The 23,599-nt window shown below is 39.9% G+C and overlaps 1 protein-coding gene across 3 annotated transcripts in view; it reads left to right on the top strand.

The window, feature by feature from the left end:
* PPP1R9A (protein phosphatase 1, regulatory subunit 9A) overlaps nucleotides 1-22,821 on the top strand; it is a 141,830-nt gene extending 119,009 nt beyond the window's left edge. The window contains exons 11-18 of one of the 3 annotated variants that reach the window (XM_010569333.1): nucleotides 5,916-6,073; nucleotides 6,641-6,941; nucleotides 11,080-11,167; nucleotides 11,266-11,343; nucleotides 14,359-14,557; nucleotides 17,142-17,261; nucleotides 20,364-20,546; nucleotides 21,478-22,821. In XM_010569333.1, coding sequence (XP_010567635.1) covers nucleotides 5,916-6,073; nucleotides 6,641-6,941; nucleotides 11,080-11,167; nucleotides 11,266-11,343; nucleotides 14,359-14,557; nucleotides 17,142-17,261; nucleotides 20,364-20,546; nucleotides 21,478-21,690 — 1,340 coding nt within the window. In that variant the 3' untranslated portion in view covers nucleotides 21,691-22,821. Of the gene's footprint in view, nucleotides 1-5,915; nucleotides 6,074-6,640; nucleotides 6,942-11,079; nucleotides 11,168-11,265; nucleotides 11,344-14,358; nucleotides 14,558-17,141; nucleotides 17,262-19,150; nucleotides 19,175-20,363; nucleotides 20,547-21,477 lie in introns of all 3 variants that reach the window. The other 2 variants (XM_010569417.1, XM_010569506.1) reach the window with 2 other exon arrangements.
* The last annotated feature ends 778 nt before the right edge of the window (nucleotides 22,822-23,599 follow it).

Raw genomic sequence — 23,599 nt, 5'->3', positions numbered from 1 at the left:
TTATTATACTGAAGTCTCTGAAGTTCAGAAAAACACTCAGGATGACAAGAAAGTCTGAATTTCTGCCATAGAGACTCAGTAAGTGTTACAAAATAATTAATACTTAGCAACGCTGTTAACAGAAACCCTTTCAGTAGTTTGCATTGGGAGGGGAAAGTGTGTTTTCTTTACCTGACTCACAAAAACCATGTTTACACTTACTGTTGTAACAATGTCAACACAGATATATGGCTCAAGAGCTGAAATCCAGGAATTTTCTACATGTAAAAAAACCCAGTTCTTTGTAAAATTCTTTCTAAAAATTTGAAAATTCCTTTGTATAGCATTAAAACTCTGCATGTCAGTACTTTCAAATTATATTTTTCAACTGATATATTTGCATGAAAATTTTCATTTTCCAAGAGCTGCTGTTTTTCACTGCAAAAACATTCCCCTGGAGAAATGTTACCAGTGTTCAGTACTTCTGAGAGCTAGAATAGACGATCTGTGAATTTAAATGCCCAAGTTTAACCACCTGAATACAAACACAAATTATTTGCTAGGAAAAATAGACAATGAGCAGTGATTTTCTGAAAGCAGAAAAAGCCTAGTTAGACCTTAGATTCCAGGCTGGATTTGTTTTTTTAACAAGAGAAAAAGAAAAGCCCTCTTTTTAAATAAAGAGATCCCTAAACATGCTGTAGCACTCTTTGACCTCCATATACCTTTTCCAGTAAATTCTGGATCAGAGTCTGTATCAGATTGTAATGTAGTGATACTTGCTCTGCAGACAAAGAGCCTATGTCTCCATATCACCCTTGTGTGAACCTTTTAAGAAAAGGACTTGCCGTTGTCTAGTAATACTAAACACTAATAATTAGTGTATTTACTAATCAACCTGTGGATATTTGCAGAGGAGCTATAAAGGGCGGGGGAGATGTCCACAATGTCTTTGCAGGGTGAGCAGAGTTCCTCTGGGTGCAGTGTGTTGTGCACACCGTCTTTCATGCAAGCACTCCAGTCTCTTTTCTGGCTTCTGTTTGGCGAGTATAACACACGCTTCTTTATCAAGCCTCTTCATTAGGTTTGTGGAGTGGGACTGCATGTACACAGCTACATCCCGTGAAGTTTGCAGGTCTGTCTTCCCTCAAAAAATCTGGTTATGTAAAAATGTATATTTTAATTAAAATGATGCCAAGTACATTTTTTGCTTCAATGTGATCTGAAGTGTTTATTATATTCTTGCATGGTAATAGATTTGGAAAGTAAGGGATGCAACTTGGTGGTCGCCTGTGTACAAGCATAGCTGTCCCTGCCACTGCAGGGGCTCTGGCCATGTTTAGCATCATGCCAGACTGTATGACTCCTCAGGCTGTAACATAACCTCATACTGAGTTTGAGGACTGCCAGTAACATCCGTGGAAGTTAGAAGGAGAAAATCAAATCCATTATGGCCCACAGAGTTCTTGCTTTGCCTTGCCAGGGAATACTAAAAGCCCGAGGATTGTGTTTCTTTTACAAATATGTGATTTATTCTGAGAGTCCAGAAAAATAGATAAAGTGCATTGTAGCTTTCTGGTTTAGTGGTCATGAGCTGTGTCTGCAGTAGAGAATCAAGCTGCTTATAGGTCGGAGTCAGTGGTTTGAAATCTGAACAGTTCAGTGCTGATGCAGGCTTTGACAGTATTTGCTCATCTCTGTGCGAATGCCCATTTAAGACGCTTTGATGGCTATACTTTCTGGGTGCCTTGGGAGACGCAGGGGTGCATCGGTTCACAGAAGGAGATTTTGAAATCTATCAGCCTGTATGACTGAAAAACAGTGGGAAGACAGGCGAGCTCTTTCCTGCTCCACAGTGGTACTGAAATAATTCAGATGGAAACCCATTGGAGTCAAGTGGTTGAACGCCTGCTGAAAGAAAGTCTAATTACATCGTCTTCGAGAGCACAATAAAACCTGTTATGACTTCTATGTGAGAGATTTATCAGGCTCCCCAGTGGCTTGGGAGATTCTTAGAGAAACACGTCAGGTGTGTGTTTGTGCTGGGGAGCCGCGAGGGCCGGTGGCTCTCTGCAGAAGAAGGAGCTGAGACCGAGCGTGACGGCACGTGTGGCTGGGGCAGAGACCACCCGACAGCAGCCGAGTCCCACCGCACCCAAGCGTGGCAAGCAGGGCAGGTCCGGTGATGGAAACCAGGGTCAGCCGGGATCCCAGGCAGGTTCGTGGTGGTGAGGCAGATCAGAGGGCAAGCTGGGAAGCCTGTCCGTGGGTTGTGGCTTGGGTCCAGATCTACATGACCCGAGGACGAGAGCCCACCTTAAGTGCAGCTGTGACATGGAAGGAGGGAGGCCCCTACTGATGCTGTGTGAGCTCTTCTTTGCAGCAGGCTGAACCACGGTTAGGGACCTGCAGCGCAACAGAGAGCTGCCACTGAGTGCGAGCAGCCCAGCTCTGGGGTGGAGGGAGCAGTAAGCTCCAGGCCCAGATGGTATTTTGCTTTGACAAGGCCAATACGACCACTTCTGTGAATAACTGTTTGCAGTGCTGTGTTCATAGTTTGCATAATTTTGGCAGTGAAAGGAGGGGATGTATGGAAGTGTGTACACCTGAAGGAACAAATATAAGCAGTCTGAGTCATGACAATGTACACTTATCCTGTCGAGTACTTACAGCAGAAGCATAATTGCAAGTCAGACAATGCTAATGATTCTGTAGTGTCATCTGAATGTAGAATTTAACTCTTACACAAGGAAGAAGAGGAAAGCATGGTACTAGAAGTCTTTGCGGTGCTTTAAGACAACATAAATCTGCAAAAATAAAAATGAGTTTGAATGAGTCTTACCCCTCAGTTATTTACTGGCATACTAACTCAACCTGCGGCTCTGATTTCAAGAGGCAGTTTGAGCCGAACTAAGAGATCATTACTGTTGAAGTAGGAGACCCCACGCCATCCCTGCCTTTGTCCAGCCACCTGGTTCTTCCTCTTTCATTGCCCGGTTCCAGCACGTACACACTTCTGTGCAGACATTCACTGCAACAACAGAAAACTGACCAAGAAGGGAAGAGGCTGGAGTGTCAGACTAAAATTTGATAGTTTCTGCTGGGTCAGTCATTTGAATCAGCAAGCTGCATTCCAAATCCTGGGGGCCTCAGAGCCAGGGGTTTGTGGCAGCAGGAGGAAGAGCAAGAGCTCTCCGTTTTGGTGGTAGTGGTAGGTCACTGAGTCACTTCCACCCTTGGTGCAATCATGTTCTCTGAGACTGAAGGTCAGGATGCCATGGAAAGCAATGAGAAAAATCTCAGCTTTGCTCGAAGTGGTCAGAGTTTCTTAATTGGCTTCAGTGAGGCTAAGAGGTCTCCGTTTATGTTTAAAGCAAAAATGTCTGTAAGATCAGCTTCTAATTAATTAGTGTGTTATGAATGCAGTACTTAGACAAATAAATAAATCTAACGGATTCTGGTTTGATTTGTCCTATGAGGATTGGGAAGGAAAAAAAAAGTTAAAAAACCATAAAGGATCTATTCCTGGTCTGGAAGCCCCTTTTAAATGTGTTTTGTCTTACTGCAGCTTTGTAAAATGTTATATTTGCTGAAGTACACAGATTTAACTTGAGTGGATGATTGATAGCTAAGAAAAGTGCAGTTACATTAGCTCTATTTGTAAAGGCAAGCCATATATGAAGTGTTCAGTATATTTTGCTCAGAGGACATTCAGGAATAGGGTGGCTTTGAACCTAGGCAAGTAAGATGGTTTCATTGTTCCATTTTTTGTATTAAATATTTCTCCAGTTTTCATGTATCACATAATGGTGTTTGGGCAGTAGATGAAAGGGGAAGGATCTGAAACTGCTTTCCCTTTAAAACCAAAGAGTTACATTTTCATGATTTTTCCAGCAGGTTTTATGTACAGAGACAACAGTGAGTAAGCATCAGAGTGACAGTGTCCAGCTCTTTTCTGATGGTATATAAAAACAATGCAGCGCTGGGGTTTGGGGGTTTTTTTCTATTTTATTTTTTCAAAGTACTTATGGTAGAAGACAACATCTGCAGAAAGCCCAGATGTTCGGAAAGTACAACAACCTCGTAGAGTTAAGAAGTGGGAGAGTAGAGTACATCTCCTGGCTTTCACCCAGATCTTCTGGTGACTCTTTGTTGGGTTTTGTTAGGATAATTACTACTGCCTTACTGCAAATCTCTCAGAGAGTTTTTGAGCTATTAGATCAGGATAATGACAGATCTAACAGTCCATGTCCTGCTCCACACAATATAGTTGTTTTTCTAATCAGAGAGAACCAGGGTCCCTTCGCTCTTGTACAGATCATGGCTTTCCCATTCCTGCCTTCAACAGCTGTGATTCAGGGTGCCTTTCATGTACCTTCTGGATGGATTAATTTCATTTCATTTTCACTGTCATGGTAAACTTTATGCAACATCGCTGACAGCTGGTTGCAGTGAAAATTTATTTCAGCACTTGCGGGTTCTTCCTGCAAAACTGCAACACTACCTTGCTAATGCTTTTGCCAAAATATATTGCTGTTGGAAAGCTGAAACCAGACAACTGCAGTAGATGGTGATAACTACAGTAATGATCGTGTCCTCCAGACTCCTGCTTAAGGAAGGGGGCTTGGCAGTGTCTTCTGATGTGATCCAAGTGCAAGCGAGGCAAGGCTGTGTTTGTGTTAGGTCTCTCATATCAATCTGTATGAGGGACCACGATGGTTCGTTCTGACAGAGGTGTTTTACTTAAGTTTACCTGAGTTTATGTAAATTTTAAGAGTTTGCAGGACCTCTGAATAAAAGAGAGAAGAATCTACAAGAGGAGATAATGGTTCTGAGGACAGCGTGGCAAGGGAAGAAGTAACAAATGAGACTGCCAGCTGCTAATAAAAAGGTGCTTTTACTTAGAGAAGAATTGGGATGAACAATTGAGGCACCTTATTTGTATTGTCACATAGAACTTTGAACAACAGATGACATCAGAATCCAGAGGAGGATTGAGATTCCTCTGCTGTCCCCTTGCGAGAGGGATGGTGTGATAGAGTAAGCAAGCTGTTTCACTGTAGGTCCAAAGGAATGAGTTTAACAGTTGTTTCATAATCCTGTGAAAGGCTGCCTGTAAAGCAATCCAATCACAAATGGTTATCTGATTATTTGGATACTACCTGTATCGCTCTCTGTGCGCTACTGACTGCAGACGTTGCTTGTTCGTAATTGCACATATCGTGCAAGGTTATTTTGGGGGACATTCAGTACAAGAGAGAACAAGTAATGTTCTTCGAATTTGTAGGCCATTCTGATTATGCTAAAATGTAGAGCAGCCTGAGGACTGCTCTAGATATTTCTTCTGTAATTCGACAAGCAGCCTGCAAAACTGGTGAAGTTATAAGGGAAATGCTTAGTGGGGCAGCTGTGGGAAAAAATGGCAGTCCAGTCACCCCTCCTCAAGTGGCTTAAAAGGGCAGAGTTGGGGATAAATGAATTGGTCCCCTGGGTCTAAATTGGTATATTCATCAGATGCTGGGAAATGTCTGTCAGAGAGCAGTGAGATGAGGATTCCTTTGCTTTCTGCCCTGATGGAGGAGAACTCTCTGCAGGCCAAGCATATGCGAGTCCCTCTGAGGGAGTCTAAGTGGACCTGCTTTCTCAGCTAGTACAGCTGGTTTTGTGTGGTCCTTCACATAACAGGGGGAATCATTTGTCGAATTTTTCAGTACTTGCAGTTGATTCTTTGCTATGCACTTACTGGATCTGTACAGATAAACTTGTTAATGGTTTATACAAATAACCTTTTTTTTGCATGTGTACTTCAACAGTTATGAAGATACAGGTACAAGTCAAACATGCAAAGTGCATGTACTCACAATTGCAGGTCCTGTCTTAGAAAAAAGTAGGAAAGATTCTTCTGTCAAGTAGCTTCAAATCATGTTTCCATACAGATTTCAATGAAGCAGTGCCAGAAACAGAGAGACTGGACTCCAAAGCTCTGAAGACTCGAGCTCAGCTTTCAGTGAAGAACAAGCGGCAGAGGCCTTCTAGAACAAGGCTGTATGATAGCATCAGTTCAACTGATGGAGAGGACAGCCTTGAACGAAAGGTGAGAAGGACTCTACTGTCTCTTTTAGGCTTCCTGTGGAGTGCTAGATTGCCCCTGTAAGTCATTTCATCCTATGTCTTTGTCCTTTCATTGTAGCACAGGCAGTAGTTATTCCTCTGTGGCCAGTATGCTATGAATGTCCTTGAGTGATGTGTGAGTCCGGTCTCCTTTGAGTCAGCACACCTCATTTTTTGGTTTTGTTGTGGGTTTTTTTAACAGGTATCCTGGGCTTTCTGATTTATGTGTGCTTTATAATGCAGAGTGAGTCCTTTCATTTATGCAGGAGGTGAAAGGAACTTGAATTGTGCGTTTCTCTATTTGTTAATTTGTTAACACAATTGATAAGATATTCACTCATTGTTTTGTCTTATTCTGACTTCCGTCTGAAAGCACATACCAATAAACAACACTGTGTGTGGTATCAAAAGGTAATGGCATGAATTGCTAAAGCGTTTCATACAAATAAAAGGCTAAATAATGAATAAAAGAATTGCATGTTCAAAGTAAACCTTGCTCTGATTGGTTACTAAATGGTATAACCTGCTTTATAATCTCTTATACCAACAGCCGTCAAACAGTTACAGTAGTCCCATGCACATTTCAAAATCACCACTGCCCTTATGCATGAGAGCATCCTCACCAGCATCAGATTCTGGTGCTTCCTCCCTCTCCCCTGTGGCTAGCAGTGCAGCAATCTCACTTGACAACCTAACTGAAAACCAAGAAGAAGGACAGCACCACAAAGGAGGTGTCCTTTCCCCTCATGCTCGGGGAGACACTCCACTTTCCTCTCCTTCAAAATCTGGCCACAGCTCTGAAGCATCTCCTTTGCATCACCCAGCTGGCAGGAATATTTTACAGGATAAAGGTATTACTATTTTTTACAATAAATTGATGCATCGTTTTGCTCACTTACATCCACTTTATGAACTTTTGTTGTGTAGTAGGACCTTACCAACAAGAAGGCCATAATCCCATATCTTCTTTTGTCTACCTGGAAGTGAAAAAATTACAAATGACCTTGTATGATGGTATAAGGAAAGAACAAAGTTTAAAATGAGATCGGGAACTGCTTCCTTTTTTTTTTTTTTCTGTCTTAGAACTCACTGAAAAAGCTAGGGGGAAGTTGCGTTTAAGAACATCTTGTATTTTGTTCTAAAAAAAAGAAAATTGATGGACCTTGGGACATTTCTGTAGTAGAAACATGCTTAACACAGTGTACTTACTTGAACTGTGTGATTTTGGCACTGCTAGGTGCTTTTTTTGGAGGGTGGGGAAAGGAGTGTACAGCAAGAATAACAGATTGTAGCTTTTAAGTGCTGAGAGGCAGCATAGTCTAGATTAAACAAGAGGTTAGTGTCTGGAGGCTCTTCATTTACAGAAAAAAAAAATCAAGTAATTTGTTGGGGAGGTTAGCCACATTGTTATTTATTTAATTCAGATTCTGTAGATGTAAGCTGGATAAAATGTGATGCAGTCATACCTAGCTCAGGTACATGTCTCAGATACCAGGCTATTAAATGCATTAGCAATACTATGTGGCACAGAATGCTGAGTCCTCTTTTTCAGATATCTTGTGACGTCAAAAATAGGATTTTATACAACTTTGTCATTCTTAGCCATGCACCTTGCCATGACATTCTCTAACTGTCACATAAGCTAAAATATGTGATAAAAAATGTTTGTAAGTGAGGACTGTGGGAATAGGTCTGGATAGGTTCATAACAGACTTTGGCTTACTTAAATTAGCTGAAAAGAACAATTTGTTGAGGATTTTTGTTTGTCTGTGTGTCTCAAAAGACTTGCCAGTGATTTACAACCTGTTTTTTCTTCATACAGAGCTTTCACACAGATTCCTAGAAGACAGACTAATGAAGCTTTGTTGAATTTAGGATAGGTTAATATATGCTAGCATTTTTACATGGGTTCTGAAATTGCTAGTCTAACTGTATAGTTTCTAATTGTATAATTGTTAATGAATCAAAGTTAAGTTCAGTATTTGAGCTTTGCAAGTAAAAATAAGGGTGTGAACATAAGAAAGTGACTTTCCAAACTCGTACTTCAGCTTGAGTGTATGATTGGTTTATCAGTGACATCATAAATCCTGCATTTCCAACTGATGTATGAAAAATTTCTTGATAAAAATTTAGTGGAGACTAGCCTTGTAATGTAAGGAATAGGGTATTGTATTCCACCCACTGTGCCACTCCTTCCAATTTAGGTGTGAAAAATAATCTCTGTCTAGATATCGGTGTCATGCTTTCACCACTGTGACTGTTAACAACCAGTGCTTTTGGGTATATCCAGATTCTGATGAGTACATGAAAATTAAACCAGAGCAATTTAGTTTCAAATGGAAAATTTGCATTTAATAAGTCCTACAAAAAAGAAATATCCTAAAGCAGTTGTTTGGCAACAAGTGCTGTAGCAATACTATTTTAATTGATCATTAATTTGGCTGTCAAACTCTTACAAGTCAGAAAATAAAAAGGGCCACTGTATTTGTTCGGTGTGTTCGGGTAGGTTTTTTTTAGAGATGGAAAGAGAGCGCATTTGTGGACATGTGTCTGTCCATTGATTAATCTCTCTTTAGCAAAAGTGAGCATTAGCAAGCTTACACTTGTCTTTTTTTTTTCTTATGAGAACCTGCAGCGTTGTGGGAGGAGCTGAAGTGGCATGAGATGAGTTTCATTGCAAAATGATGAGGAATTTTGCTTGTTCACCTTTTACGCACGACTTTTTCATGTATGCGTATGATTAATTTCTTCAGTTCTGCCTGTTTTGTGCAACAGCATCCTTTGACGAGGCAGCCAAGGTGACCCCTCTGGGCAATACTCTGCTAATGTGAGGCTGGCTGCAGCTGGTTTGTGACCTTGGGGAAGAAAGTTACGTCTGGCCTCCTTCCACACCCATCAGCCACACATTACTTACACCAGCTCCTTGAGGCTGAAAGTGATGGATTAAACAGCTTCTGTGTGATTTATTCTGAGGAACTGGCTCTCCCTCACCCTCTGAAGAACTACAAGGAGTCGGGGAAGGTGCACCCATCCAGGGTGGTCCAAGCCACCTCCTGCCCGGGCAGGGCACCTGCAGCCCTGGTTCGTGGCCATGGCCACGCACCAAGCACTGCATACCTCCATGTGTGCAAGACCCTGTAGATTTAAATCTGCTCTGCCACTGAAGCTGGTCTTGGGACCTAGCCCGTCCATCTTCCACTGTATCCCATAGTCAGCATGAATGTCTCTCCCAGCAAATCATCATTATTCAGAGGCCCTGGCTGGGCCAAGCTGCATGTGAGTGGGAGCATAGTGATGCAAGGACCTGAACAGACAGTTGCCATACCAGGTAGCTGCTCTGTGTAACCCTGCTGAGCACTCCAGGTTATTTCTTCTACTACAGCAGCAGAACCTCCAGCTACTAAATGCTTTCGTTATTTGCCCACCGCAATAGCAGTGTACCTTATAGTTTCATTTACTTTCCTTGAGAAGTTTTTCAGAAAAGCCCACCACGCCCTGGCCCCCAAGTCCCACTTGCCTGTGAATAGCTAGTGTGAAAATAAACATTATGACTTTTATTCTTGAAAGTGGCAATTTTCACAGTGGTATGCATTATAAGTATGCTTTAGAGGTGAAAGAGGAACCATAAGAGGAGACAGGAGAGGAGTGTGCACAGTATAGGGTTGATGCAAAGCGTGTATTGCCTAAAGTTCTCAGCCTCCCCAGGGAATGGATTTCTTCTTAGGAGACTTTGCCTTGCCTTTGTCATTCTTTGTACTACTTTTTTTGTTTGTTTGCTTTTTTGGCACGAGGTTACTTGTCAGTTGTTCTTGAATGTTTTTTTTAACAGAAGGACTTGTGTTGGTAGAAATAGTATGGCTTTTAGAGTGTGGGTATTGCAAGAGTCTTATTTTCCTGCTTTTCCCAGGATTTATGAACCAGTTGCGCACTGAATTTTTTACTTGAATGAAAATGTGGCCAAATATTAAAAGCAACATACAAAGTTCTATACACATAGTTGACTGTCCTGTGATAGTGCTGTGGTATTTGGGGTTAATTCTGAGGGCTTAATTTATGTCAGTTACAGTAAAAGAAATGCACAAACCCAGCAGTGCTTTCAGTTAAAAGTCACTGTACATCTGAGGTCACATTGTTAAAGTAACCAAACCAGAAGTGGCATGAATTACTGACCTTCATTTGCTTCCTCTAGAGTATTTGGGGGACAGTCTTTATGTTTAAGAATCACAGAAACTGTGTCTAAATTTTTCAGCTGCTGTGTGTTTTCTTTTAGCTTCCGTATAGATTTCATAGGATGTTTTGCAGACTCATATTAATTGTTTTGGCTTTATAGGTACTGCAGGCTGTTTCCTCTTTATGCTTTAACAGTGTTTGTAGAAGAGATCAAAAATTGATAGACGTCTCAGGGCAAATTTATTAACTAATCTACTTTTAATTCTTTTTTTTTAAATTCAGAATGCTTGGATTTCAAGTTAAATGTTTATTTAACAAAGATGTTCAAGCTAAATAGATAACTATTATCTAGCATGTCCATCATAAAAGGTACCCTTGGCTCCAAAGTTCAAGGAAGTATTTCAGGAGTCATTTTGGAAGTAAAGCATACATAGCAAGTGAGTTCTGTAAAAGGAAACTTAAGCGGCTACTGCTGAGTTTAAAAACAGATTCACTGTAATGTTTACTTGTAAATCTTTGTGTTGTTTGACTTACCATTAAAACTCAACCAAAATTAACTTTTCATTTTCTTCAATTAAAATAAGATGTCTTCATGTATATTTTCAAATTCTGAAAGTATTTATTTATTTTTATTCCTCTTCACACCATCTTCTTAAAAATTAGAAGAATTCACCTAATTAAATTGTGTACTCACACATGTGTACCTGTATGTGTATCTAATTATGAAAAAATACACAAACTGTTCTGGATGGAAAATGGAATAGCTATCAGCAATTAAAAATAATAATGTACATTCTTCCATGTACAAATGTATCCTAGATGGTGCCACATGTGCTCAGGCAGCAAGAACAACTAGCCCTATTATAGGGCATACAGAAAAACTAAAGCGAAAACTTGCAGATCTTGGGTAAGCATTTTGTTATTTAAAATACTTATTTTTTTCATTAAAAGGATTGAAAGTAAAATTTCAAAGATGTTTCCTGATGTTTTCTAATGTTCTTGTAGGGCTCCCTTGAGAAGGAGTTCAAACAAGGGCAAGAAGCGGAAAGAGAAAGAAGCTATTAGGGTGACCTATGGCAGTAGGTATGGGTAAAAGATTGAGAATGCAAGAAATGATATGCCAGAAACATTGGAAAAACCTAATCATCGTAGCAGATGGGAACATTAACAGTCCCACTGACTTAATATAAATAAGTGTTAAGCTTTGACATAACCTTCTGAGCTTACAAACCTAGATTTGTTAACTAATGACAGACTAACATATAGTCTAAAAATACTTCAAGGCTTATAATATCGTGGCATTGCTGCTACTGTTCCATCCATTGATGGGATTTCCAGAAATAGGTTATCAGAGCTGGCCTGTAAGATGCACACACAGTCAGTTAATAATAGCCATGAACCAGAAATCTTGACACAATTCCACTTTTTTTTTTGAAAAAAAACCCCAGAGCGAGGATGGGCAGCAGCTGTTCACTGCAGCTTCACAGCTCCCACATCAGGAATGCTTTCAGAAGGGTTTGTTTCTGAAGATGAACATCATGAGTTCAAAATAGATAGGAAAAATGCTGACTGCATTTGTCACATCACCAACTCTCAGTGAAGGAATTGTGAATTCCTTGTGAGATCTAATGAGACTGTATCACCAGCATCTGGACTCTGAGTAAATAAATGAATGTTCAAAATTGCAGGGAGCATTCTTCTCTGCAAAAGCTAGTGTAGATTATTACTGAAGGTCTCTGCTCGTGTACTGATGAGTCTGACAAGATCACAGCTACAGGGGGTGATACCTGGTTCCAGGTATGGAAGACAAGTTAGTGTCAGGGGTGCTAAGCAAACTTAACACATTCCAAAAGTCTAGAAAAGACATAGCAACTCAAAAACTCTCTGCACATAAAACAGTGCAAAAGAAAAACTACATGATAAAAGAGCTGTCGGAGGAAAGCAGACTTTGAACGCTGCTCAGAAAATCATTGTGGTGGAAAACCAGTATGTAGCCATTTGTGGAGTTTTGCTGACAGTCTAATATATGGACACCCAGTGACAAGTATATTGTGTAGCTCTGTAAAATCAAAAAAGCAAAAGAAACCTTAGACTTGCTCCCTCAGGCACACTGTACTGAAGTGCAATGTTCTGTCTTAGCATACATTTGTACGTTTGTATCCTGCAAATATCTGGCAGGATCTTCAGTGATCTTAGGCAGCAGCTGTTGCCACTGCGCTGGTGTCAGAAAACCTGTTCCAGTTGGTTCCACTGGTGTGTCTGCTTGCAGTGTGACCTGGAGTTAGTGATATTCACTGCTAGATTTCCCTAGTGACAGGGAAAGATTTCTTAAAGCAAATTCTCTCCACATCTGTAGCTGTAAGGCAGTTAGTGCCCTTAGCAGGATATTAAACATCACGTAGCATTTCAATACCAAGCCACAGAGTTGGGGAAATGAATGTATACTTGTTTGTAAGAAGTTGATGTGTTCCGTATACCAACATAGTATGTTACAGACATTTGTGAGATCCTATAGGTATCTGCCTTAGCGAAAGAAGATCTCGGCATAGAGATCAGTTGCTTATTAGACCATTTGATAAATCAGTTATTTGTATTGTTAATATTTCTGAGTTTGGATACAGTTACTAAAAACAAAGTTTAATACTGCTTGCAAAGTCAAAATCTATAAGCATTTGTAATTCTCACTGTGCCTCTGTCAACTGGAATGTTACTATTTCAGTATAACTTTTTAAACACCTGTTGTCACTTCCTTTGTTACTAACACTGAAGAATTTGCCTCAGAAGAAATGTGAGGATGTTTTCTCTGCAGTCCAAAGCTGTATAAACTCCTTGAAAGAAGGCAGATGATTATCAAAAGACAGCATCCTGTTATAATTATGTCCATTACAGCAACTGATTGATGTAGAATTAATCATGCTGTCAGGTGGATGTTGCATGCATTGTTTTGCCATTGCCAAAAAACAGCACTCAGGATGTGTAAATAGAATTCCCCATTTAAATAAGAAGCATATATTCCCCTGCCTGAAGCTAGGTAATTCGGGCAATATAATTTACTTTTATTTGCTACTTTCAAGCAAGATTAGAGGATGAGGGAGGGGTACAGGACTGGATCAGATACATCTACCTTCCTTTATGTTGCTAAAGGGAGAGAGCATTCTTCTTCTGCTTCCTTGGAGGGGGCCCTTTGACAACCTCAGTTTCATCCGTACAGAGAAGAGGCTTCACAATATACAAAGTTCTAGTGTTAGAAGTCGAGGGGAGGTTTACATACATGCAATTTACTGATGGCTGCTAAGAGCAGTGGAAGTTTAATGCTCTTAGAACAGTAATATATAATATGAGAATATGGCATATGCATATGTTCTTTGAGTCAGACACTTTGCGTAGTTATTTTTAATTTACATACTGTCCTGTTGACATGATATATTCAGCAAATAATTTAGGCATTTTATTTTATAACTGTTACCTTTGTCTTGATCACATTATCCACTGCAATCTGCTACTACGAAGAGAGAAGCTGATGATATCACATAGGTGCTTATTTAAGTTTTCTGTATTAATATTTTTAATATTTGCTAACTTTAAAATCAAGATAATAATACTCTATTAGTATTTAACTGTTATAACAAAGGCACATCTCCACAGATGGATACAGGCGCACCTGATTCATTCTGTCTGTGCTTGAAATTCAAGCCAGACCTTCTCTGGGAACCAGAGCCCACTTGGGTCAGTGCTGAGGCTACATGCTGAGATTCCACTGGGGCTCAGAAATGCACCAACACAACATGTGGCTTCTTGACTGGAGCTGGTTCACATCTGCGCGGTGGGAGTATAGGCATTTTCAGCTGGCGTCTGTTTCTGTTTGCTGGGTGTGTGTTGTCTAAGAGACCTTGAGTTAGAAAAGGTGTCAAAAGAACCCACTTTTTTCTTCTTTTGCTGAGAGATTTCAGGCATGCCCCTACTAGCTGTGTGCCACTCAGTTCTTTAGTCACAGTTAATAAGGAATGTCACTCTTTTTACAATTAACTGCCTCTGTAGCATTTTGTTTTCTCTTATGTTATAATCTAACACATATTCCTGCTCCTTTCTCTTAAACAGGACCACCAGAGAGATGCTGCAGAAGTCAGCAAACACTAAATCTTTGGCAGAGCGATCCTCCTCTCTCCCACACTGTGTACCATTCACATGGTATGGAGAGAGTGGCAAGGGATCCAATTCTTCTAGCAACCTGCCATCACCTACCAGCTCAACTGAACCTTCCTCTGAAAATATAAGTCCAGCTAAAAAAGGGTCAAAGGTAGAAAATAAAAACTACCTTATTCCCACTGTGTTGAGTGGCATAATTGGCTTCATGTTTCTGGAAAAAGAACAGGCCAATATGTGACTACTACAATAAACAGTGCATGGTGTTCATTGTACGGTAAAAGCTCATCCGAACAGAACATCTGTCATTGTACCATTCCACATTCTACCTTTTTACTCTGTCTCAATGTACAGTAATTCAGTAAACTAACTGTGGTGTGGTGTACCATAACAAAAGCAAGTGGTGCCAGTGGAAATTAGCATTTGGATCCACTGAACAAATGCTAGATTTGTATATTCAGTTATAGGTATTTTCTGCATTCTTCAGGACTGATTGTGGGAATACCTACCCATGTTCAATGAGGTGTTTGCAAGTGAAGAAGTGCTGTATGCTGTCAGTCATATGCCTTTTTTCCCTCAATAATGAAATCTGTTTGTTGTGCATGCTGGATGTTGGATCTAATTCTCTATATATGAAGATGCTTGAACTGTAAATATGAACTATTGCAATTTAATACATCTGTGTGATTTCTTTCTATGTGCATGAATGTTTCAGCATGATAACTCCTTAAATAACCCTTAGTTATAGTAACATACTTAGCTTTTTCATGTTTATTTTCACTTCTAGAAAGTGTTTCTCTGCCTGTTTTTTCTTAGAAATTGTAGCAGTTGACTTTTTATATCGGTCCGGTAAAAAGAAACAGATACGATTCTCAACCCTATGCACAGGAATATGAATCCGAAATCTAATTTCTCTGTCTCCTACAAACATATGCACGTACATAACAGCAGTTTCCACAGGCATTTCTTACTCTTTTGGTGCCAAAAGCTGGTGATACCTTACTTCTGCTGTGCACCAAGCTATGCAAGGTCATAGCTGTGCTTGTGTTACCTGGTAGGGAGAGCAACACAAGGCTGACAAGTCCAAATTAGATTGATAGAGAAGACCAGAGGTGAAGTATCTGAAGATTAAAGAGAAACTGATCGGATACCTGGTTTCTTTTGAAAACGTAAGATGAGGATTAGACATATAAATCCTATTTGTGCCTTTAAAGAAACATTGTATAAAAATAATTATCCAATGGGGAAAAAAGCACCCCCTTTTACAGTTAGTATTAGGTTGAGGTTTGGAGGGGAAGTTTGTCATGCTGTCATAATTATTAGCAGGCCTTGGCTATCTTGTGTTTTTCCTATAGAAAATTAAATTTTAAAGACTTGAATTCATCGTAAGGCTGAAGCTTGCACAAAATAGAGGTGAAATAAAAATCAGAGTCCTTAGAAAAAGATGTTCTTCACACAACAGGAGGTAGAGCTGTTGGACTCCTGGCCTACGAACTCTGTGGGGGCTAAAAGTTTGCCTATAAAGGAAGCTCCTCTATAAAGAGTTGGGAAGAGCAGAACAGGAATTCTAAACATAGGTATGAGAAGACTTACCACAAAAACATTTTTATATTCTCTGTAAAGTTTGCAAGCTCTTAAATTAACAGTTTCTATACTGCTAGTCAGGTTTTTAGAGCACAGTGATACCAATATTTAGTTGGATTTCCAGCAAAACTAAGAGGACCAACACTTGATATTTTTGGAATACTTCTTGTTGTCAGGAAAGATAGGTCAGATATCTTCGGGGAGGATAAAAGGATAACTTTTTTAGTGTTGTTTTTGGTTTTGATGTTTGGATCTATTTTTTTAAATTGAATGTCAAAGGTGAATTGAATTTTATATCATTTAGATGTTAGATTAGAGGTCTCTGTATCATCAATTGTATATTGAAGTTAAATGGAATATCATGGTGTCCTTAATTTTTTATAGATTTTGGATTTTTATGGTTCTCACTCTAATGTGAAATACTTGTTAATTTTTGTCTTCTTCTGATGGTAATTTTGCTGTATTCCTGGAAAATATGTGCATGCTTTTCCTATTCTTTGTTGTAAGGTGTGATGTCTGTCATTGCATTGTTAAGAAGAAACAGGGTTTGTTTTATGGTTATTACTTCAGTAAATAACATTCAATATCCAAAGATCTCTCTTACTTTCAATTTCATTTTTTTCTAAAGGTATAGGCAAAGAGGGAGCATCCTTTCAGTTTTCTAGGAGATTGTTTGGGACTCAGAAATGGATTCACAGGATATTCTTCTTGCTCTTTCAATAGCAGTTTTCACTTCTCTCTGCTAATTAATCCTCTGTCCTTTTCTTTGTGCTACTGCCTGTGCTATGCTTGTCCTAAATATTTGGAGGACAGTAAAATGCTAGTGCTTAACCTGCGGAAGCAGCGGTTTAGCTCCAGGATAAGAGCCAGCATCTTAAGAGGGAGTCTGGAAATTGCTTTCAGACCCCTTTGCTGTTCATTGAGGCATTAAGGTGGCAAAGGGGTCTCTTGAATACACAGTGGTAAAAATACTGTGTAATGTATAAATATTAACAATACTAAAAATTAGGCTTCCTCATGTGTATTGTAACTGGTTTGGTATATGATTGAAATCACTCCTGAACTATGCCAACCTGGAAGACAGAAAGCAAATTTCCCTTTTAGATGCACATGTGAGATCGTTCGCTCATTCTAACTCATCTTTTTCTCCACAGAATTTCACATTCAATGATGATTTCAGTCCCAGCAGCACAAGTTCAGCTGATTTGAGCGGTTTAGGAGCAGAACCTAAAACCCCAGGTTTCTCGCACTCCTTAGCACTGTCGTCAGATGAGGTATGCTGATGAAATTGTTTACGGTGGGAAATAGTTGTTTTCTTTCTCCCATGGCATTTTGCTTGATAATTACTCAAACAATAAAGGGATATTTTTTAGGTGGTAAAATGGGAGAAGAAAATTAATCTTGGTTTCTAGATTATGATTTTTCTTGTTCACATAATGATGACTTGAAATAAAGGTCCTATGGTATTATTGTAGGAAAGTAGAATGCAGTTGGTTTCCTAAGAGATGCTATATCCTCACATATTTCAATACATTTTTCCTACATTCTAAATATGTACATGCAGACCCATAGGTATATCTATACATACACTAAACTAGACATAGTTGAGACAATTTTAAGGTAATAAACATAGAGTATAGTTTGGTAAATATAGCAGAGATGTAAGGCACCTTCACCTAGACTAATTTTTACCCTGATACTTTAAAATAATAATGACTTGTACATGCAGTAATTGTGTGTTACTGTACCTGAACGTATGTATATTGATTAGAACGTATATGTGTTAATCCACTTTACATTCTTCGTGCTTGCTTTGCACAGTGGATTTGAATTCAGTTACTTCAAACCAGAGTTTTTTCCAACAACTATAATGTGAAAAAGCATTCCTAACCCTGTAAATTGGTGACATAATTGAGCTGGATATAATATATTGAAAATACTTTTCTTAAGATTCTAGTTTTGTAACTCAGTTGTCAGTGAAGTTGCACGATTTGACAGTAGCTGACAACATGTCCTGTGGACTCAGGAAACCTGTGCCTTTTTTCTTTTACAAACACTTCATGAGAACTTCACATTTTCATGTGAAGTTTGAGCCAGGGTTTTTTTCTAGAGAGGAGGAACTTGAAGTATCTATGTCTTACTTTTTTTTATGATAATTAGGTTTGTTCTATTACTGCGTGCATGCTTTGCATGGGTTTAAAGAATGAGAGCTGTTCCATGCAAGTCCATTTGCCAAAGTGCAAGTCTGCAAACCCAGCCATTCTTTAGAGGTTACTTACTGCAGGTAATAAAGGGCAAAAATTTATAACATCATAGGAGAGTGCTGACAGGTCTGTATATTCTATGAATTACTGAAAACAAAGTAATCATTTACACTTTATTTAGCATTAGTACTTTCTTGATAATACATTTCAATCTCTTACCATGTTTCATTCCTCTTATATTATGTATTTTATTGCAACAATGCCCTGTTCCCAGTGGTATTGAATTAAAAGCTTGAAAACGCTTTCATTTTGCTTGTTCAGCTCTCTACTTTATCACTTCTAAAATATCAAGCCTGAACAGGTCTATAAAAATGCATGTGTTTTCTCCATCCTCTGCCGTGTGCCGAATTGCAGCTTCCAAATCAGGCAGCGTGTTCAGCAAGAGCTGCAGTGGAAACCTCTGCAACCACCCTGGCAGGGGATTAGTCCAGCATTGCTCTTCAGCCTTTCATAGCGTATTGCTGCAAGCACTCCTTCGCTCAGGCTTCTCTGGCAGATCTGACATGATTATTTGAAGGAGATGAAAAAAATGAAAGGGTGGGGAGGGAACCCCGTTCTTGCAGGTTGTTCTTTAATTAAGGAGCGTTTGCTCTTTGGCATTGGAGCCATCAGGGAGGTTCCCACCGGTTCTAGGGTGTCAAGACCAGGAACTCCAAGGAGGTTTCATTGACACAGTCTCAGGTTTAGCTGCCAAATCATGTGTGTGCTGAGCTTTCAACATAACCTCTCTGCTTCTGGAAATAATTTTATTTTAAAGAAATCTCTTTGGTTTTGAGTAGCCATATCTGTTTGCAAATCTTGGTGCTGCCCTTGCCTGAACTTTTACATGCTGTTACATGTTCTGTATTTTGTTTCTATAATGCTTTTCTTTCCCATTTCTTTGTTGCTCCCTCACTCAGAGCCTGGATATGATTGATGATGAGGTGAGATACTAGTGTGCTGTTGTGGTGAATCGTGTGACCATCGCGTGGCAACGTATCGTCTCATTCGCAGATTCACATTTCTTGTTTTATGGTGTTGTGTGGCAAACCCCCTTGTTCAAGCAGTACACGCAGATGTCACTGGCTCCTCTCTCCTTGTCTTGAGTTCCCCTCTCCTTTCTGCTAAGAGTTTTCAAGGCCATAGCAAATTGCAGTTTCTGCAGTATGCTGCAAGGGGGAGGAGGGTCGGTATCAGAGCAAATCCACCAGGCCAAGCATCAGCTGCACTGAGCTCCTGCTGGCGATAGGAGAAGGAAGAGATACTGCTTAAACCGTCTTTTCCCCAGCCCTGAGCACTGGAGAGCCAGAAGCCGAGAGCTCCCAGCATCATCTAACACAGTGTAAAAGCTGCTCTAGCAGCAGACAGCTGCTGCAGCCTGTAGCAGCTGCTTTGCTGACCACGGCTGGGACAGAGTAGCTTTTGTCTCAGGCCCCACTGTCACAGCCCTGGGTGGAATGAAGCAGCAGAGCAGGGACGCGGGGCTGCTCCAGCAGCTGACGCCCCACCTGCCCCTCCTGGTGCTGCGTTTGTGCTCCCCTCCGCAGCAGCGCAACGTGATGCGAGCAGGGCCAGGGCTGTGGGATCGCTGTGTGTTCCTTACCGCTCCTCTGTGTCATCTCATAGTCCTCCATAGATAGTATCAGTCTCGCTGGCTGTTTGATGTCATCACTTGGAACTTTAGAGTGGTTTTCTGAGGGGCTTTTTCCCCTGAATTTCTTGTCTTGTAGCTTAAACACATCATAAAGATCTGTGAATGAGCCCGGGAAGTAGAATGCAGAATTCATTGCATCCTTTAGAAACATTCTAATTTGAAGGATAAAAATCTTGCGAGGGGGTGAGAGCATACCTGTCTTGAATTGTGCCACCTGGCCATTTCAGGCCCTGTTTGGAATAAAAGGAACGCCGGTTCCTTTTTCTTCTGTCTATAGATAGAAGGCTTTTTGGGTACCTTGCCCCAGTTCTTAGATATCTGGTTAGATACAGATGTAATATAGCGGTGTAAAATTGTTACTATTGTAGTGTAAAGATAGTACAGATACCTCTGCTCTGATGCTGGCAGTTTGTACAGAAAAATGTTGTTACTCGTCCGTGTTACTCTTTTAGTAATAATGGAGCATGTTTTTGTCACAGATCCTTGACGATGGACAGTCTCCTAAGCACAGTCAGTGTCAGAGTCGTGCTGTTCAGGAATGGAGTGTGCAGCAGGTTTCCCACTGGTTAATGAGCCTGAACCTTGAACAGTATGTTTCCGAATTCAGTGCCCAAAACATTAATGGGGAGCATCTCCTTCAGCTGGATGGGAGTAAGCTCAAGGTAACTGACTGACTGGACTTCAAGACTAACTGTAGTATTCGTTGTGCCTTTAGGTAATCTTAAGGGAAGTAAGAATTCATCCAGAAAGCAGTGAATCCCTGTGTGTAGAGTAGTGATAGACTAGAGTAATAAACACAGTGTATAAAGCCACAGCAACACTTCAAGAAATTTCCATATGCACTTGGATTCAGAAGCTTCAGAAATAGAGGGTATTTGCTTTGTGAAAACACTGGGTGTATGTAATGTACTCGCATAAATCATATAGCAGCATGTATAAGTGGTATTTGCATGCACATATTTGTCATAGACATACATCAGAAGCAGCAACTGAAAAATGGATTAGTGGGATACTGCAGGCATAAGCTGATACCAGTTGTACTATGTTAGAACTAAATGCAGTTTTGATGTATAAAGTATGCATTGTTTCTTGTAGTGAAAATACAAGCCTACTTTCCTCAAAAATAATTACAGGAAGGAGTTTGTGGGAAGCTCAGCAGATCTGAAAGTCCAAGTTTGGTGTTTCCTTTCTGAATATTTTTTGCTGGTGTTTCACTAACTCTAGGTGTTTTAGAAGAGAGCAAGCGAACTTTTGACTAAGGCATAGCAGTGAGAATTGGAAATCTTGTTCTCTGTAGACTTAGATGACTTCAGGCAAATAGTTTAATCTTTATTAGCCTCATTTGATCAATGAAATCAACATTGGTGGTGGCAATGAGTTCTAATTTTTTAATATTCTAGAAATGGAAGGCATGGAAGATAGTACATAAGTGTATTACTTACACATCAGTAACGTATCTGAGTCTGTCTCAGATTTGCTTAGTTGTTAGTCTTCTACCTAAGAAGAGTTATTACTAGAATATGAAAAAAATTGTGATGGATTAAACTGTATTAAATTCTTTTTCTTTCTTTAATTTTATTTTCCCCACCTCAGGCTCTTGGTATGACATCTTCCCAGGACAGAGCAATCATTAAAAAAAAGCTAAAGGAAATGAAAGCATCCTTGGAGAAAGCTCGCAAAGCTCAAGAGAAAATGGAAAAGCAAAGGGAGAAACTTCGGAAGAAGGAACAAGAGCAACTGCAGAGGAAATTGAAGAAAACAGACAAGTCTTCATCAGATGCAACAGAGGGCACTAATGAGCAGTGATAAGCAGAAGTGCTGCTGAGTTAGCAAAGTGGAGGCACTTCAAGGGAAGAGAAACTCATATCCACCCTGGTGCCCCTGCAGCTTTCTTGTATTCGTTACACGAGAGTGTGTACAGAGAAATGGGGCTATACACAGATTGACTAGGGAAATTTATATTGTGTAGTTTTATTTTCCTGCATATCCAGTTCACGCGCATTGCTGTTGCCATGTGAAACAACCCCAGCCCCTCGGTTTGTTTTGTTGTTGTTGACAGCTAACAGATTTCATATTTGTGTGGCAGTGTTTCTTTCCAAACTACTCTTCTCTATTGAGCTGTATGTGTTTGGTCACTTCAGTAACCAGCATGATGCCGAGGAGCATGGCCCACTGCTTCACCTCTTCTGAATAGGATGGCCAGTCAAAACGATTGGTGAATATTTCTTCAGCTGGATAAAAGCAGTTGTGCTCTGTCTGATAAGAGTTAACTTTCTAACTGGAAATTCAGCTTCTTTATGGTGTTTGGATACTCAGTTCCATCTACTGGAGTAAGTTTCATCTTGCATCAGTACCTTGAAGCGACGCTGCTCTGGAAACACAACTGTTCAGTGACTTCTTATTATACACTGGAGATAAGGACAGGAGAGTCAATGTTTCCCCTGGGTAAAAGACAGGAGGTGAAACTTTTTCTGTTAACTGTACAATAATTAATCCAGGAAGGAGGCAAAGCCTTAAATGATTATGTGGGTTTACACAGAAATCTGAGGATAACATTTATCCTTTAGATACCTGAGCAAGGATGAATTTCTAACTAGAGCACAGAGTATAGATCTGTATAAATTTCATCGTGCTCCCAGTGTGTAGGCAACTTTCTTATAGCACACTCTGCTTTCTTTTTCATGTGTTTTGAACAGGCAACCGGGCTTATTTTGGTTTGGTTTTGGTTTTTTTTTTTTTCCAAGAAAAACACCACATCTTCAGATTCATTCTCCTGTAAGCATTGGGAGAATAAGCTTTGTGTTGTGCTCTTACGAAGCTGTTGTTAGAAACGATTATCAAACTTGAGTCTGCTGAAGATTTTCAGTTTTTACAGAAGTGCACTTTAAGAAGAGGAAGACGAGGGATCCTGGTTAAAATTAAATTCAGTACATTGCTGTTAAGATCAATGCTGCCATGGAGGTGACGGTTACTAAATCTAAAACTGCCATATATTAACTGTTTTCATTGATGCGTTTAAAGAATATCCCCACCAAAACCTGAATTTTTGGGCATAGGCTGTAGAATGTTTTGATGGCTTAGCAGTGGTTGTATTACATCCTTCAGAGATTTCTGTTTTCCTGGTATATGAGGCCATCAGCAAAGCCTGCTGTGTAGTTTTGACTATGACAGAAGCAGTGTATAGCTTGCAGTACATGGTGTTACTGCCTCTTAAGAGCGGTATTAAAATATTCAGTATTTCTTCAAAAGAATGGGCAGACAACAAGCAGATACCCACAATGAGAAGCTAGAGGTGTTACGTTACTGCTTTATAGTCAAAGCTAACTACGTAGCCAGCATTTACAGTTGAGAAATGTCACTTCCCTTTCGTGCATTCTGGAAGTTGCAGTCTTCGTCTAGTCATACCAACCCATAAGCTGTTTAAGATGTTGATGCAAAGTTAGAATCTTGAACTTACAAATTTGCCAGCCTAAAAAATGCAAATATTGAATTCTTTTGAAGAAAATGTTTGTTTTCGTTTGGCTTGGCTTCTCTTCCGCTCTGTACTTTATAGCATTCAGATTTGTGTCTGTAAAGTTCTCTGAAGATCAGATTTGAAACAGTTGGCGTGCAATGTTTATAGTTAAATTTCTCTTGATCCTAATAATTTCTTTGACGTGTAAAATGGTCTGTAAATTGAGAGAGCCTAGTTCATTCAAAATTAATATACAACAGA

Source organism: Haliaeetus leucocephalus, unplaced genomic scaffold (assembly GCF_000737465.1).
Source record: "Haliaeetus leucocephalus isolate CR32 unplaced genomic scaffold, Haliaeetus_leucocephalus-4.0 Scaffold0, whole genome shotgun sequence".
Lineage (NCBI taxonomy): Eukaryota > Metazoa > Chordata > Aves > Accipitriformes > Accipitridae > Haliaeetus > Haliaeetus leucocephalus.
This window is presented reverse-complemented; position numbering and strand designations above follow the sequence as displayed.